Source organism: Nymphalis io, chromosome 27, assembly GCF_905147045.1.
Source record: "Nymphalis io chromosome 27, ilAglIoxx1.1, whole genome shotgun sequence".
Taxonomy (NCBI): Eukaryota; Metazoa; Arthropoda; class Insecta; order Lepidoptera; family Nymphalidae; genus Nymphalis; species Nymphalis io.
Window position 1 is genome coordinate 1,652,325 of NC_065914.1, and position 14,734 is coordinate 1,667,058.

Here is a 14,734-nt window from a genome sequence, read left to right on the forward strand (position 1 = left end):
GGGGTGGAGGCCTTAGCCCAGTAACGAGAAATTTGCAGGTCTTATTGCCATTACAAAGTTTACTGTATGTATAAAATTATTACATAATCCAATGTATCTTAAAAAAACCTAAAAACAGCGATTGACCGAAAACAAACTAATTGACTTAAGCCTTTATTTATTTTTTACGCTGGAAAAACGCACGCGTTTTACCCATGGGCACAGTGGGGGCGTATGTGGGGCTCGGGCTCGCCGGTGTCCTAGGCCCCGAGTGCGCAACATCAGAATACCTAATAAAAACCATGCTACCGTAAATTGACTTAAGCCTTACTTAACAAATATTTAGACAAAATGTTGAGTATGTAACCATACATAATAAATTTATTTAAAATAATATTTATGGTATTACCATAGGGTTTCCACCTGTCCGGGATTCCCCGGAATCATCGTCATTCGAACAGGGTTCAATATAAAATTTATACCTAAAAACAAGTGCAACAGTTTTAGAAGATTAACTACGGTATCAATATCTTAATAAAAGATAAATTAATTAAGATCTTAATTAAATTACCTAAGACTTTCGGGCTAAGGCCTCTTTAAAGGGTAAAGACATGGTTCGGATCTTATTCCACCACACGGCTCCAATGCGTGTTGGTGGATATACATGTGGCAGAATTTCAGTGAAATTAAACGCTAAACACAAATTAAGTTTGTTATATGATAATTTAATGATGATTACCTGGGTTGACATCCGCGATCGAGTTAAACGCGTTCCAACCGCCGCATCTTTTTACAGATGGCAGCCCTAAATTAATATTAAATTATAATCCCATCTGTGTAGCGTGATAACAACCAATTGAATGATATCGATGAATTAAAATTTTCACGCTCGATTGGTGCATTTTTATTTATTAGAAGACGAAATTATTTTATTATAACAATTTATTGCTGACCGTAATTGTATTCGACGATTATATAAATGATAAATAAGCGTGTAGTTTGTTTTTGCTGATTTCCAAGCAGGATGTGAAAAAACATTAATTGCTATTTAATTAACTGTTATTACGAGGGTGAGAAAGAGTAAATACTGAGTTTCTTGACGGTTTTTCTCGAGTGAATCTACATTGAGAACTGCTAGTTTTACATTAAAGTAACATGACGTTTTAAGAATGAAATTATAATTAGTTTAAAACTTAATTAGTGTCCACTCTTTGTTACTTTATTTTATATCATATATTTGTTATATATTTTATTTAAATAAACATGTAGACGTCCCTATATATATAAAGAATCAGGTTTAATTACTTATTGATAAATTAATTATATATGTATATATATATTCAAAGGCTGAGTCCATCGGTGCAGAGGCAATAGTGCCAGCGTCTTGTGTACAATGCCACAGGACAATCTTTTAGACGGCGTGTTTTTGCTATAAATTTGTAATGTGTATTTTTTTTTAATTTTATATATTATAAAAATGACTGTACATAGTTTGAATAAAATAAACTACTAATTATAAATTACTTTTAGAGTTTAAATATTGTAATTATGGTTGATAATGGTGTGTTCTCTTATAATTGGTTACATCAGGTAGCCCATTTGCCTACCCCACCTGGGTACATAGGTAGGTACCTATAACACAAAAAAATGGAAAAGAAGTAATAAAAATCATTTCACAATCAAATGTTTTATTTACTTAAATGTTATAATATTTCATACATTACAATTACGTAATAAGTTATACATATAATAAAATTTGTTGGTATGTCTGTATATACAGCTGTTCTCACACGACTGTCCAAAAAGGAGTGTTATGTCTTTAGGGTTCATGTATGTATATTTCTTTATTCCATCATAACTTTTAAATGACTGAGCAAATTTGGATGATCTTTAGAACATAATCCTGAGTGATTTTTTTTAAATATCTATTAATTTTAACATATTTTTTAAGTTTATTTTTACTCAATAATAGGCACTGTCCCCATGTCATCACCAGTTAGATCTATTGTTGAATTGTAATAATTGTTGATGACCGGGGACACTAGAGATGGTGCATTTCTAACTAGTTCATTAATAGACAGTCAGTTTGAGAGAACTTCAGATTGTGAGTATTATTTTCTAATTGTAATATGTATTGTCGGGCCTTGTGAAGCTTATTTTTTATTTCATCCGTGAGCATGAGGGCTCGGTCATACTCATCTCTGCAATTGTCCAACCCGTTGACTATTTGTTGCAGATTACCTCTTTGTTCTTCCATATCTAAATATGTATTTATGTAACTTTGAGAGTTTTTAACTCTTTGTTTTGTTGATAATCTGCAAAAGCTCTTGTTCATTGTCATCCCTTTCTTTTAACAATTGGTCACATTGTGTTCTAGACGCCTTTAGTTCCTGAAGCGTCAGCTGGTTCCACCGCCTGACGCGCCTTGGTACTGCGGGTCATCATGCTTAATAGGGATATTTATTACTTTAAGGAGTTTTATAAAAAATAAATTATATAAAAGATAGAAGTATCACTGGCAAATGTAATTTAAGTATTTTAAAAATGTATTTATGATAAATACAATAGCGAATTGAAGGGATAACAAGAGGTTGAACAAGGGAACTTTTTTTTAAATTTGATTTCGTTGCCAGCGTAATGTGAGCTGACGAACACAACACCAGTAAAAACACTATACACCATAAAACAATACACTCAGTAAATTAATATACAGTTCTTATATAATCTTGTACAATGATATTAGCGTTAAATTTTAGTTACAATTAATTTAAATTATTATTTTTGAATTCATTGGGAAGTTTATATGACATTTATTTACAGTGTTTCCACAGAAAAAAAAGGATCAAAAAATGGAATTCGTTACCAGCATACGTGTTACAACCTGGGTTCCTTCAAACGAGGCGTGAAGAGGCATCTTGCGGGCTAGACAAAAAGGCGGGGCGGCTAGTGCAGAACAGTCTTCCAACTGTACTAGCCGTCGTTGCGCTTGGACTCTTTGCCTTCCCAGAAAATATATTTAAAAAAAAACTAAGTAGTTAAGTTATGGTGGAATAGTGTTGTATTATAAATAAAGATATGTTGATCAGCCGTTTGTAGTGTATAATACAGCAGAGCTAGTAGCGAATCGCATATAAAGCTATGGTTTGTTTAACTTTACTCCTTCAATTGTTCAATTCTATCATGTACTTAACAGTAGATTAAAAATATATATTTGTATTATATATTAAAAATAGGTTATATAAGTCTTTTCATGAACTGTCCGGATCTCCAAACAACTTTGTGTCAAAACTGTTTTTTTTTTTTTTAATAAAAAGTATTTATACATAAATAGGCAAAGACAAAACAGTTTAGTGCTATTTTATCTGTTTTTCGATTATATCACTAAGAAAATAATCGAAACATGATTTTCATATGTCTTACTGAAAATTTTCAAAAATAAAACATTATTATTATTTTTATTTATTAAAGTTGACACATACAAATATGTTGTCACTAGATGGCGCTGTCCGTCGACTTCAAAACCGCCATGACATTGGTACATACAGACAAAGATTTTGCGGTTAAAATTATGCATTTACGTCTTCATTTCAACATCTTCATCTGATTTCCTTGCTTTTTTCTTCTCATAATATTCGATTCTTTCTTCTAGGCTTGCTGTAATGGATATATTTATATTAATAAAACCTCCTTAATATATTCCGACACTATTCAACTGTGAACTATACTTTATATTTTATGTATATTTCATCTGTTGTATAAGATATCAGAGGTGAGGTGAGTTTTAATTAGTGTATAACCAGTACAAGAAACAATTACATTATTATTATTTAGGGGTCTTAAAACTTTTTAAGCTGGAAGAAACCTACTAAAGATTTAATACGCACCAAATTTATTTACCCGTGAAAAGAACGAAATTCAACAAATTACTAAAAAGAAATAGTTAATATTTGAATTAATAATTTTATCACTATCTGGAGGTAGGGCTTCGTGCAAGCCCGTCTGGGTAGGTACCACCCACTCATCAGATATTCTACAGCAGAACTTGTTATTGATGTGTTCCGGTTTGAAGGGTGACTGAGGCAGTGTAATTACAGGCACAAGGGACATAACATCTTAGTTCCTAAGGTTGGTGGCGCATTGGCGATGTAAGCAATGGTTAACATTTCTTACAATGCCAATGTCTATGGACGTTAGTGACCACTTACCATCAGGTGGCCCATATGCTCGTCCGCCAACCTATACTATAAAAAAAAACTATATGATATGGATATATAAAAAAATGATACTCACAGCACTGTTGCCTCTTTTTCAACGGCTTGTATATCTTAGGCTTAGGCCCTTGAAGCAGGACGTCTGTATGTACTGCGATTGTTTGATCACTCTTCCCAATCACTGAGTCACCAGATGGTTGCCCGATAAAAGTATTATATAAAGCTTCCAGGTTTTGAAGGAAGTCCTTTATAAGTGTTGTTCTGAAAGAAAAAGTTTGTTCTCTGTCATTATTTTTTGCTAACTTGTGTATAAAAATGTAATATAATATCATCATAATTTGGATGTAGATTTTGTGAAATTTTTATTAATCAGAAATCTGTTTAAATTTTCATTATTTGGATGCCAAAGATTACTAAATATGATCATAACATAATATTATGTGCGTGGGATGTGTCGCGTTGAAAGCGCACGCGCATTTTTCGTCATTTATTATACCATAGACATATGACATTTGCATACCATCTCATGGTTGTGGTGACGGGATTTTTATTTATTTAGGATCACCAACATTGCATACAGTAATAATTACATATTAAAAGTTTACAAATAAATAGGTCTAAGGGTAAAAGTTGCCATACTTATAAATGACACTAAGCATCTTAAATAATAATAAAAGAAAAGATAAATAAAAATAAATTTAACACAATTTGGAAGTACAACATGAAATACAAGTGGCATTAATATTATAATACTACTAAAAACTATATAATAACAAAATAAAGACCAAAATTAATAAAGTTGCGATTCGTTATTAGACAACAACGAACACCTTAAATAGTTCAACATAAGAGTTAAATTTTACAAGCTTATTTGAAAATATATTGACATCTGACTTATTATGTAATGAGTTGTACAGTAACAGTAACAGCCTGTTAATGTCCCACTGCTGGGCTAAGGCCTCCTCTCCCTTTTGAAGAGAAGGTTTGGAGCTTATTCCACCACGCTGCTCCAATGCGGGTTGGTAGAATACACATGTGGCATAATTTTAATGAAATTAGACACATGCAGGTTTCCTTCACCGTCAAGCACGAGATGATTTATAATCACAAATTTAGCACATTAAAACTCAGTGGTGCTTGCCCGGTTTGAACCCACGATCGTCGGTTAAGATTCACGCGTTCTAACCACTAGGCCATAATGAGTTATACTGTCTGATTAATCTATTAATGGGGAGTATAATCCAAAGTTAGATTTGGACTTGTACGTGTAAAAAAGGAATCAACTTATCTATATATAATATCTTTTATAATATAAGGGAACATAATTATATACTCGAGGGGACTTTAATGGGGCGTTAATTTTTAATGTAGAAATGAATATTAATTTTAAACATTATAACATCAAAAATGTACCAACAACTTTGCAAATAAATAATATTGAATTTGAAAGTATTAAATAACATCGAAATATACTTTATTTAGGTAGGCTTTTGAATCGTCATTTTACAGAATTATAAAACTAATACTCGCCTATTAGGGGGAGTAGGAATAAGCTCCTGAATAAAAAGTGTACTCTATTACCGTTCCTTGGGGTTCGAGCTACTTTCATGTCAAATTTAAACAAAATCGATTCGGTGGTTTAGCCGTGGAATCTTAACAGACAAACAGACTGTCGCATTTATAATATTAGTAGAGATTATACATGTAAAGCTACCACTTTCGTTTCGGAATGTAGATTAAAAAAGAATGAAACGGCGAGAAACAAAATAAATGTTACCCTTTTCTAACATTTTATATACAAAGATATATAAATCAAATTTATACACTTACATAAAGTCATCTACATAATATTATGTTGAGTGATATGCCTTGCTGATTAATATTTTTTTTTTTTATTAACAAACAATATTAATTTATTAATTGTTTAATTTTATTGACATAATCTGTGCTCATTCCTCCAGAGTAAATTTGTTGAAACAATTATTTCCTGGAACAGGTCTTGTCCAGTTCTCCGCTGCTAATTTGTCTAGACTTATATAGCTAGATCGAGGATGGCATTTCTTTGTTAAAGTTAATTATGTCGACTTACTTGACACTGTGTTCCGTCCATAGTTTTTGCATGGTTGAAATGATATTCTTCAGCTCCAACGGATCATAAATCCAGAGGTCATCGATATCATAGACACACTTATTAAGGTTCAGAGGTACGTCCAGAGCTAAATTGTATTGAGGTTTTCTGAAAAATAATTATATTATAATTGAAAGGAATTAGATTAGTTTCAGCTGCTAACCAACTCCATCTTTGAGGCCCCCCTCGAGGGGCGTTTATCACCGTCCAGGGGACGGTGATTAAGGTGCAGGCCCACATGAAGTATCTGGGCCTGACCCTGGACGGAAGATGGAGCTTCGGGCAGCATTTTGTCCAACTTGGCCCGAAGCTCATCAACGCTGCTGCTGCCTTAAGCCGGCTCCTACCAAATGTAGGAGGGCCGGAAACGCCATGCCGGCGATTATACGCCGGTGTTGTGCGGTCCATGGCTCTGTACGGTGCTCCCATCTGGGTGGACGCTCTCACCGCTCGGAACAAGGTTCTCTTGCGAAGGCCGCAAAGAATCATAGCGGTGAGGGTGATACGCGGATATCGTACGGTGTCGTGGACGGCGGCAACACTTCTCGCGGGCGATCCGCCTTGGGAGCTCCAGGCGGAGGTGCTCGCGGAAGTGTACCGGTTCCGGGCGGAAGTGAGGTCGCGTGGCGACCGTCCAGGGTTGGAGGAGGTGCTGCGAATCAGGACTCTCGCCCAGCAAGCCCTGATTCGCAGGTGGGAGGAGGATCTGAGGTCCCCATCAGCAGGCCTGGCGACAGTGGAGGCGATCCGTCCCCACTTGAGTCGCTGGGTAACGAGAAAAGGCGGCACACTGACCTTCAGACTGACTCAGGTGCTTACTGGACATGGGTGCTTCGGTAAGTACCTGCACGGAATAGTCAGGCGGGAGGTAACGCCCTCCTGCCACGAGTGTGGTGCGCCTACGGACACGGCATGCCACACTCTGATGGAGTGTGCCGCTTGGGGGCCTCAGCGCCTTTCCCTGGCGACTTTAATCGGCGGAGACCTTTCGCTGCCGAGCGTGATAAATGCCATGCTTGGTAGCGAAAGGTGCTGGATGGAGATGGTCTCCTTCTGCGAAAATGTCATGTCGCAGAAGGAGGCCGCGGAGCGGGAGCGCGAGGAGAGTGCCTCCGCTGACCCGCTTCGTCGAAGAAGACCGGGGAGAAGACGCCAGCGCTATGCGCATCTTCTCCTCCCGCCGTGAGTGTCGCCGGGGCCAGAGGGTCTCTGTACCCCGAGTACCCCCTAGGATTTGGAGGCCCGCAGAAGCGGGCCAACCGTCGGGACGGCACGGTAGTATGCGCAAGCGATCCCGTGACGTCCCCCGACAAGATGGAGTGGGTACCGTTGGTTTTTAGTGGGTATTCCGGCGCCTTCAGCGCCGGCGAGTCCCACATACCCCCCCACCTTATGTGGGGGAAACACATAAATGTGTTTTTCCAGCGAGAAAAAAAAAAAAAAAAAAAACTCCATCTTTGAGAGAGACTTAAAATATTCTATTCTCCCTCTTACAATCCATTTAGAAGGCTACCCAACACGACCGGTAAGAGTAGACAGAGAAACCAAATAACTTTTTATCGGCTCGACCTGGGGCTGGAACCCAAGACTTCGGGATCTGCTGCATTATATTTAGCTAGACCAACGAGGTGACCGCTATATTTCATCTCAGTAATACTAACATTTCAAACTTAAATAATGGTATTTGTAAAGAAAAGTAGAATAAAAAGTTATACCAAGCTGTATGTATGTACTTTTATAGTCAGAAACTGAATTCCACACAGACAAAGCCACTCACCGTGGATTCTCCTCAACATTTAGGAGATATTTCATGATGTCAGGCGATTCTAAGCCTTGCCCCACTAGCAATATGACACCCATTACGCATCTTATCTGATGCCAGAGGAACGCGTTGCCCTCTATTATGCACACGAACATTGATGTTACTGAAATTAAAAATACAAAATATTTTTTTATAGTTACACACTATCTAGTAACGGCCTGTGACTGTCCCACTGCTAGGCTAAGGCCTCTTCTCTCTTTTTGAGGAGAAGGTTTGGAGCTTATTCCATCACGCTGCTCCAGTGCGAGCGAGATATTATAGTGCAAAAGTGTGTGCGCAAACACAGGTGCACTCTCTATTCCCTAACTCTCATAATCCGATAGGACGGCAATACGACACAACCGGAAATAGTTCAGGCGCAGGACCAACGGCTTCACGTGCTTTTTGAGGCACGGGAGTGTACACACTTTCAACTTCCAGCCTCCGGGCTGCTACTGAGAATTTTCTGACAGAAAAACCCAATAACTTTATTCTTTTATATATATATATACAATAACTTACGTCCATCAATGTCCTTCTCACTAACCGGAGCAATATAAGCGCTGAATATTTGCCGGATGTGCACCGTGACCCCGTTACCGACGTCCATCTTGCAGAAATTGCGGAAGTCGTGCGTGCCGACTAGGTGCGTGCACGCCTCGCCCATCGCTTGCAGGTTGAGAGACGACCTCGGAAAATAATATTTATACTGACGTCGCTTGCAATCGAACCTAAAATTAAAAAAAATATGTATTTAATTCTGTTTAATGGGTCGTATCACAAACAATTTAATATTCTATATTAATTCTATGGATGTTTTCTTTTACATACAAATGTTTAATGTAAAAATGTGTCTTGCTCTGTCAACTAAGAGCCATTACACTGGTGGTTGAGCTTTGTGCAAGCACGTCTAATTAGATACCACCCACTCATCAGATATTCTATCGCAAAACAGCAGTACTTGGTACTGTTGTGTTCCAGTTTGAAGGGTGAGTGAGCCAGTGTAATTACGGGGTACCACCCACTCATCAGATATTCTACCACAAAACAGCAGTAATTGGTATTGTTGTGTTCCGGTTTGAAGGGTGAGTGAGCCAGTGTAATTACAGGTACAAGGGACATAGCATCTTAGTTCCCAAGGTTGGTGGCGCATTGGTGACGTAAGCGATAGTTAACATTTCTTACATGCCAATGTCTATGGGCGTTGACGACCACTTACCATCAGGTGGCCCATATGCTCGTCCGCCTACCTATTCTATAAAAAAAATACACAAATAATTGTATTGAGAAAAACTAACAGCTGGAGATAATAATTTTCCCAAAAACACAGTTACTTAATAGTGGCGTTTCTCTTCACAAAGATGTGTTCAAAACTCAACAGACAGACCATGGTATAACCAAGGTGACCCAAGGTTGTAACCGTTATAGCTCTCAGATCCAGGACAATATTTTAAGCTTTTGCTGACCCACCTGGCGCTCATATCAATCTTGTCTTCGGGGAGGGGCAACCAGCTAACAGCCCTGATTTCCCTAGGCAATAACCGGTTCAACATCCTACAGTATGGCAACTCAATGGCTATAGCGCTGGAAAGATTTTGTTCTGCTAGTGGATATCTGCTACGGACCTTTATTGATATGACCTGAAAGTTTATAATTATTGAATATTTTTAGAAGCCGAGATGGCCTAACCGATGATCGTGGGTTCAAACCCGAGCACGCACTACTGAATTCATATGTGCTTAATATGTGTTTATAATTCATCTCATGCTTGACGGTAAAGGAAAACATTGTGAGGAAACCTGCATGTGTCTAATTTCACTGAAATTCTTCCACATGTGTGTTCCACCAACTACCATTGGAGCAGCGTGGTGGAATAAGCTCCAAACCTTAGCTCAGCAGTGGAACATTCCCACGCTGTAACTTTTAATTGTATTTTTTAATGAAACTAGTTTTCGCCTGCTTGGTGGGTCGAGGTAGAAGGTGTTTTCACGGTAGCATGCAAAAGCGATCCCGTGGCACTCCTCGTTAAGACGGAAAGGGTACCGCTGGTTTTTTAGTGGGTATTCTGATGTTCGCGGTGGACTCGGCGCCTTGGACACCGGTGAGCCCCAATACAATTCAAATAGGCATTAATAATAATAATATTTATAATATCCTGGGACATTATTCACCCACGGCCATCTGATCTCAAACTAAGCAGAGCTCGTACTATGGAAACCAGACAACTGATATACTACATACACAACTTTTCTTTTGTAAATACATACTTATATAGATAATTACACCCAGACTCAGGACAAACAGACATGTTCATGGACAAATGTCTGTCCTGGGTGGATCTACCAACCACGCCAACCGGCCCGTCGTGCATTATGTACGTTAAAATAAATTTTGGAGGATTTTCGTCGCAAGCTGAATTCCATTGTGGCGATACCGCGCGTTAAGGTAATTATAATATGATGAAGACCGAAAATACGTTCATAGTTTATGAGTTCATCGCGTTCAGACAGACAAAAAGATGCGATATCCCCCCCCATGCATATCCCCACCATCTACAATATGGGTACCTTCAAGTCTAGAGTGAATAGGCATCTTCTAGGAAAGCGCGCTCCATCTTAGACTGTATCTCACTTTCCATCAGGTGTGATAACAGTCAAGCGCTAGCCTATACATAAAAAAAAAAAAAAGAAAATACCTGTCCATATGAACTGACGCCTTTGTCTGTACGTCCGCATCGATTATACTCCGCCTTCTCCCTCGACTCGATCAGACGAGACTTGATCAGCGCATGGAACAGGTGGTGCTCGATGGTTTCAGTCGTGTCATCCTGGACGACAAAGCCTTTATAATCCCAACCGAGGTAGCTTATTCGTAGTAATATCTTACGGTAATGACACCTGTAAAAAAAAATCATCGAATATATATAACTAGTTTTCGCCTGCATGTTACATGGCGGGGGGGGGGGGAGTTACAGATATTAGATATAAAAAGTAGCCCATGTCCTCCCTTGAGCTACAAGCTTGTTTCATGCTTTATCAAAATCGGTTCAGTGGTTTAGCCGTGAAAGCATAACATACTTCCGTATTTACAATGTCGGTACATGTAGATAGGCTCTTCTTTCTCTCTGAACACTAGGCCAGGACCCCATCATCGAAAAGTCCCCTAGCCCTGCCAGATTACTAAGCGATAACCGATATTTATTACCGAAAAAATATTCTCCATTATAAAATATTATCCACGTCGCGGTCATAGGGGCCATAATCCTAATGTGCCAGGGCCTCCAATAGGTTCAAATTAGGTCAAAATCGTTGCGCGGTACTAATTTCACATCGGTGCGTACAGGCAGAGTCGTCAAGTGAAGCGAGATTTATCTCACACTCTATTCACGATAATAGAGAGATATCGGTTGCCTTCTCTTACTATATCCAATTTAATTGATGGTAAGGCTTTGTGTTAGCCCGTCTGGATATGTACAATCCACTCATAATGTATTCTAACTCCAAACAGCAGTAGTTAGTATTGTTGTGTTCCGGTTTGAAGGGTGTGTGAGACATAACTACACACAAGGGACGTACATCTTAGTTCCAGAGGTTCGTGAGGGATTTTGATGTAAGGAATACACCTACATATTATAAACAAAACATACAATTAGTGATTACTTATTGTGATTTGTGGCTATTGTCGAAACACTATTCTTACACAAATGTTTTAATCCTGAATGATCCAACATGTATGTATATATGTATATATATATTTACTTGCTACCCATCCCGGCTTTGAATATATGAAATAAGTGACTACAAATAAGTTTATATGGTATAATATATTTATAACTGTAGTGATTTTTTTTATAGAATAGGAAGGCAGACGAGCATATGCGCCACCTGATGGTAAGTGGTCACCAACGCCCATAGAGATTGGCATTGTAAGAAGTTTTAAGCATCACTTACATCAACAATACGCCACTAACCTTGGGAACTGAGATGTTATGTCCCTTGTGCCTGTAATTACACTGGCTCACTCATCCTTCAAACAGGAACACAAGAATACCAAATACTGCTGTTATAGGGTAGAATATCTGATGAGTTGGTGGTACCTACCCAGACGAGCTTGCACAAAGCTCTACCACCAGTAGAGCACACCAGTTACTCCCAATCGTTGTCATATTTTACACAAAACCTTAATGATTTAAACACCTAAGACTTCCTCAAGAATCACTCCGTCCATTGGTGAAGACCATATGAAAATTAGTTTGGGAATTTTTTGGGTTTACTAATCTTGGTAGTAGTATACGTTGATGTTTGTACAGGATAAATATAATTGTATTTTTCATTACACTAAATGTCCGTCCTAACTTTGTACAGGTACAATAAGGACTTTTTCCCAGGCATTTTACAGTCATTGAGATATAAAATTTCCCCAATGGATCTATTCGCCCATACAGGACAGTGCTAAGAGCATATAATATATATTAAACATAGTACAATACACCCCGCATATTTTGTTCGCATTGCATTTATCAACATGTTGTTAATACATCATCATCAAATTTGTATTTTTTGATTCATTTTGATAAAGATTCATTCTATATGACAACGAAACTAAACTACATGTATTTTTTTCTTCTTTTTTATAACAATAAAATAATTACATTAGACTTTTTGCAGACATCTTGGAGACTTATAAGCAAGATGTACAAAGTTTTTGTCTATCTGTTATAGTTTTATTCTTCACTACATAACAGCTTAGACCAAAAATGTTCTCTCTGATTATATCGGCATATTAAGCTATTTCTAAAAAGAAATGTAATACAATATATATAATATGTTTATGGTCAAACTGTAAATTAAATGAAAATGAAAGTTGTATATACAATTGTTTGTTTCTAAGGAATTGAAATTAAAAAACAAATGTTATGACATTAAGTAATATGTACATTATTAAATTTTTAACAACCGAAGTGGCTTTCAAATGCAGTCTTAACAATTTATATATCCTAATAATTTTAATTTTTGATGAAAATGAATGATTCAAATTAACAGATCAAGAAGGTAGATATTAAGTATGCATACAATAACAAATATTAAACAATTGAAGCTGCATTTAAGTGGGTGCCAGGTTAGTTTTGATAAAGCACATAACATAACTAATGATCAAATAAAAAATAATAATGTATCAGTTTACTCAGTTACAATGATTGTGAGACCAGAATTATATTGCCAATGGAAAAAGAACCAAGGATTTTTTTTTTTAAATAATTATTTCTGTAAATTAATTGTCGTAATTCCATTTATATTTCCTAGTCAAATACGAGTGAAAAAAGTAATATAAATATTAACTTACTTTGAATAGTCGAATTCTTTTCTGATTACCGGTTTTAAAAGGTTCGCCTTATTTTCCGTTCTTTTAGTAATAATATTCTTTAAATGTGTATTCTCTGTATCTAGTGCTATTATTCTATCAATTAATACCTGTAATTATACCAAAGAGGTTAGAAAATTAACATCGTTAAATTTTACTTTTTAATGTTCGTTTTTAATTACATCTTTATCAAATTGTGATAGTTCTTCCTTTGTCACAGCCTTCTTAAGCTCCTTTTTTAAAATTTTACGTGCTTTTATAGCCTTTCTGTCCATCGTAATGTTTGTTCACATGAAACATTAATACAACTAGGATAAATCAATGATTTTGTCTAAGCCAGTATAGGCAGCTGTAGTACTGTTACTGCACACACAGCACACTTTGACTTAGTAGAATGAGCCAAATTGACAACTAAATAACGACCTCTATTGAAAGTTGGACGACATTAATAATGACAGTGCAAATGACATTTATGACAAGTAATCAAATTTCAAAGTTTTAAAATTGAATTATTGAATATTTTACATATCTAAAATCTAAATACTAACTTTTCCGTTGGACCCTTTATTGTTAAAATAAAAAATTACAAAGCCTTTTTTTTAATTAAGATTGATTATTAAATTATCTGCAGAAACATAAAACTTGCTTACAATAATATACTATATAACCATACTTGTAATTTATAACAATTTTATATTTTACATAATCCAATTCAAATTTTTGTTGACATTTTTGCTTTCTGGAAAAAAAATAGAGGTTTTTTGTAAATATACTTTCTTAACATTATTTGTCTATACTATTATTTAGAAAACATTGATATTATTTTTTGTAAATTTTATTTCATTTAACAAATTACAGATCTCAGTAACTTCCAACATACAAGAAGAGCACGACTATTGCATTATAGAAAAACATATGTACAAAACACCACAACAAAGAAATTATATACGCGATTGGGTCTTAACAAAATGTTGGCGAATTTAAAATATTGAAAACAATGTAAATTTGATTTATGTGGCAATAAAATTATATCAAAATAAACATGCTTTTATTAGAGCTAAGGGATATAATAAGTCCAAAACGGGGCCGTGTTATCCAACAGATAATATAATGTTTTAAAAATATCCAAAACATAACATTGTCATTTTTGAAATCAGACCCATATGAAAAAAATTATAAACGATTGTATAGAATGCTTTGTAGATTTTTCTTTTTTGATGTGTAAAAGTCATTCACATCAAGAAGTACTTCATT

At 36.3% G+C, this 14,734-nt stretch overlaps 1 protein-coding gene across 2 annotated transcripts; it reads right to left on the bottom strand.

The window, feature by feature from the left end:
- Nucleotides 1–1,713: 1,713 nt before the first annotated feature.
- On the bottom strand, nt 1,714–13,860 carry LOC126778876 (tRNA pseudouridine(38/39) synthase). Of its 2 annotated transcripts, XR_007670244.1 has the most exons (10): nt 13,663–13,860; nt 13,463–13,590; nt 10,815–11,016; nt 9,590–9,759; nt 8,642–8,850; nt 8,096–8,243; nt 6,280–6,426; nt 4,270–4,451; nt 3,459–3,633; nt 1,714–2,978 (listed from the first exon to the last, which is right to left on the bottom strand). XR_007670244.1 is itself a non-coding variant. In XM_050502611.1 (9 exons), the coding sequence occupies exons 1-9, from the start codon at nt 13,753–13,755 to the stop codon at nt 3,554–3,556; spliced, it is 1,359 nt and encodes a 452-aa protein (XP_050358568.1). In that variant the 5' UTR covers nt 13,756–13,860; the 3' UTR covers nt 3,423–3,553. The 2 variants fall into 2 exon arrangements, 1 of the variants encoding a protein (XP_050358568.1); XM_050502611.1 differs by lacking the exon at nt 1,714–2,978 and having other exon boundaries at nt 3,423–3,633.
- Nucleotides 13,861–14,734: the final 874 nt, after the last annotated feature.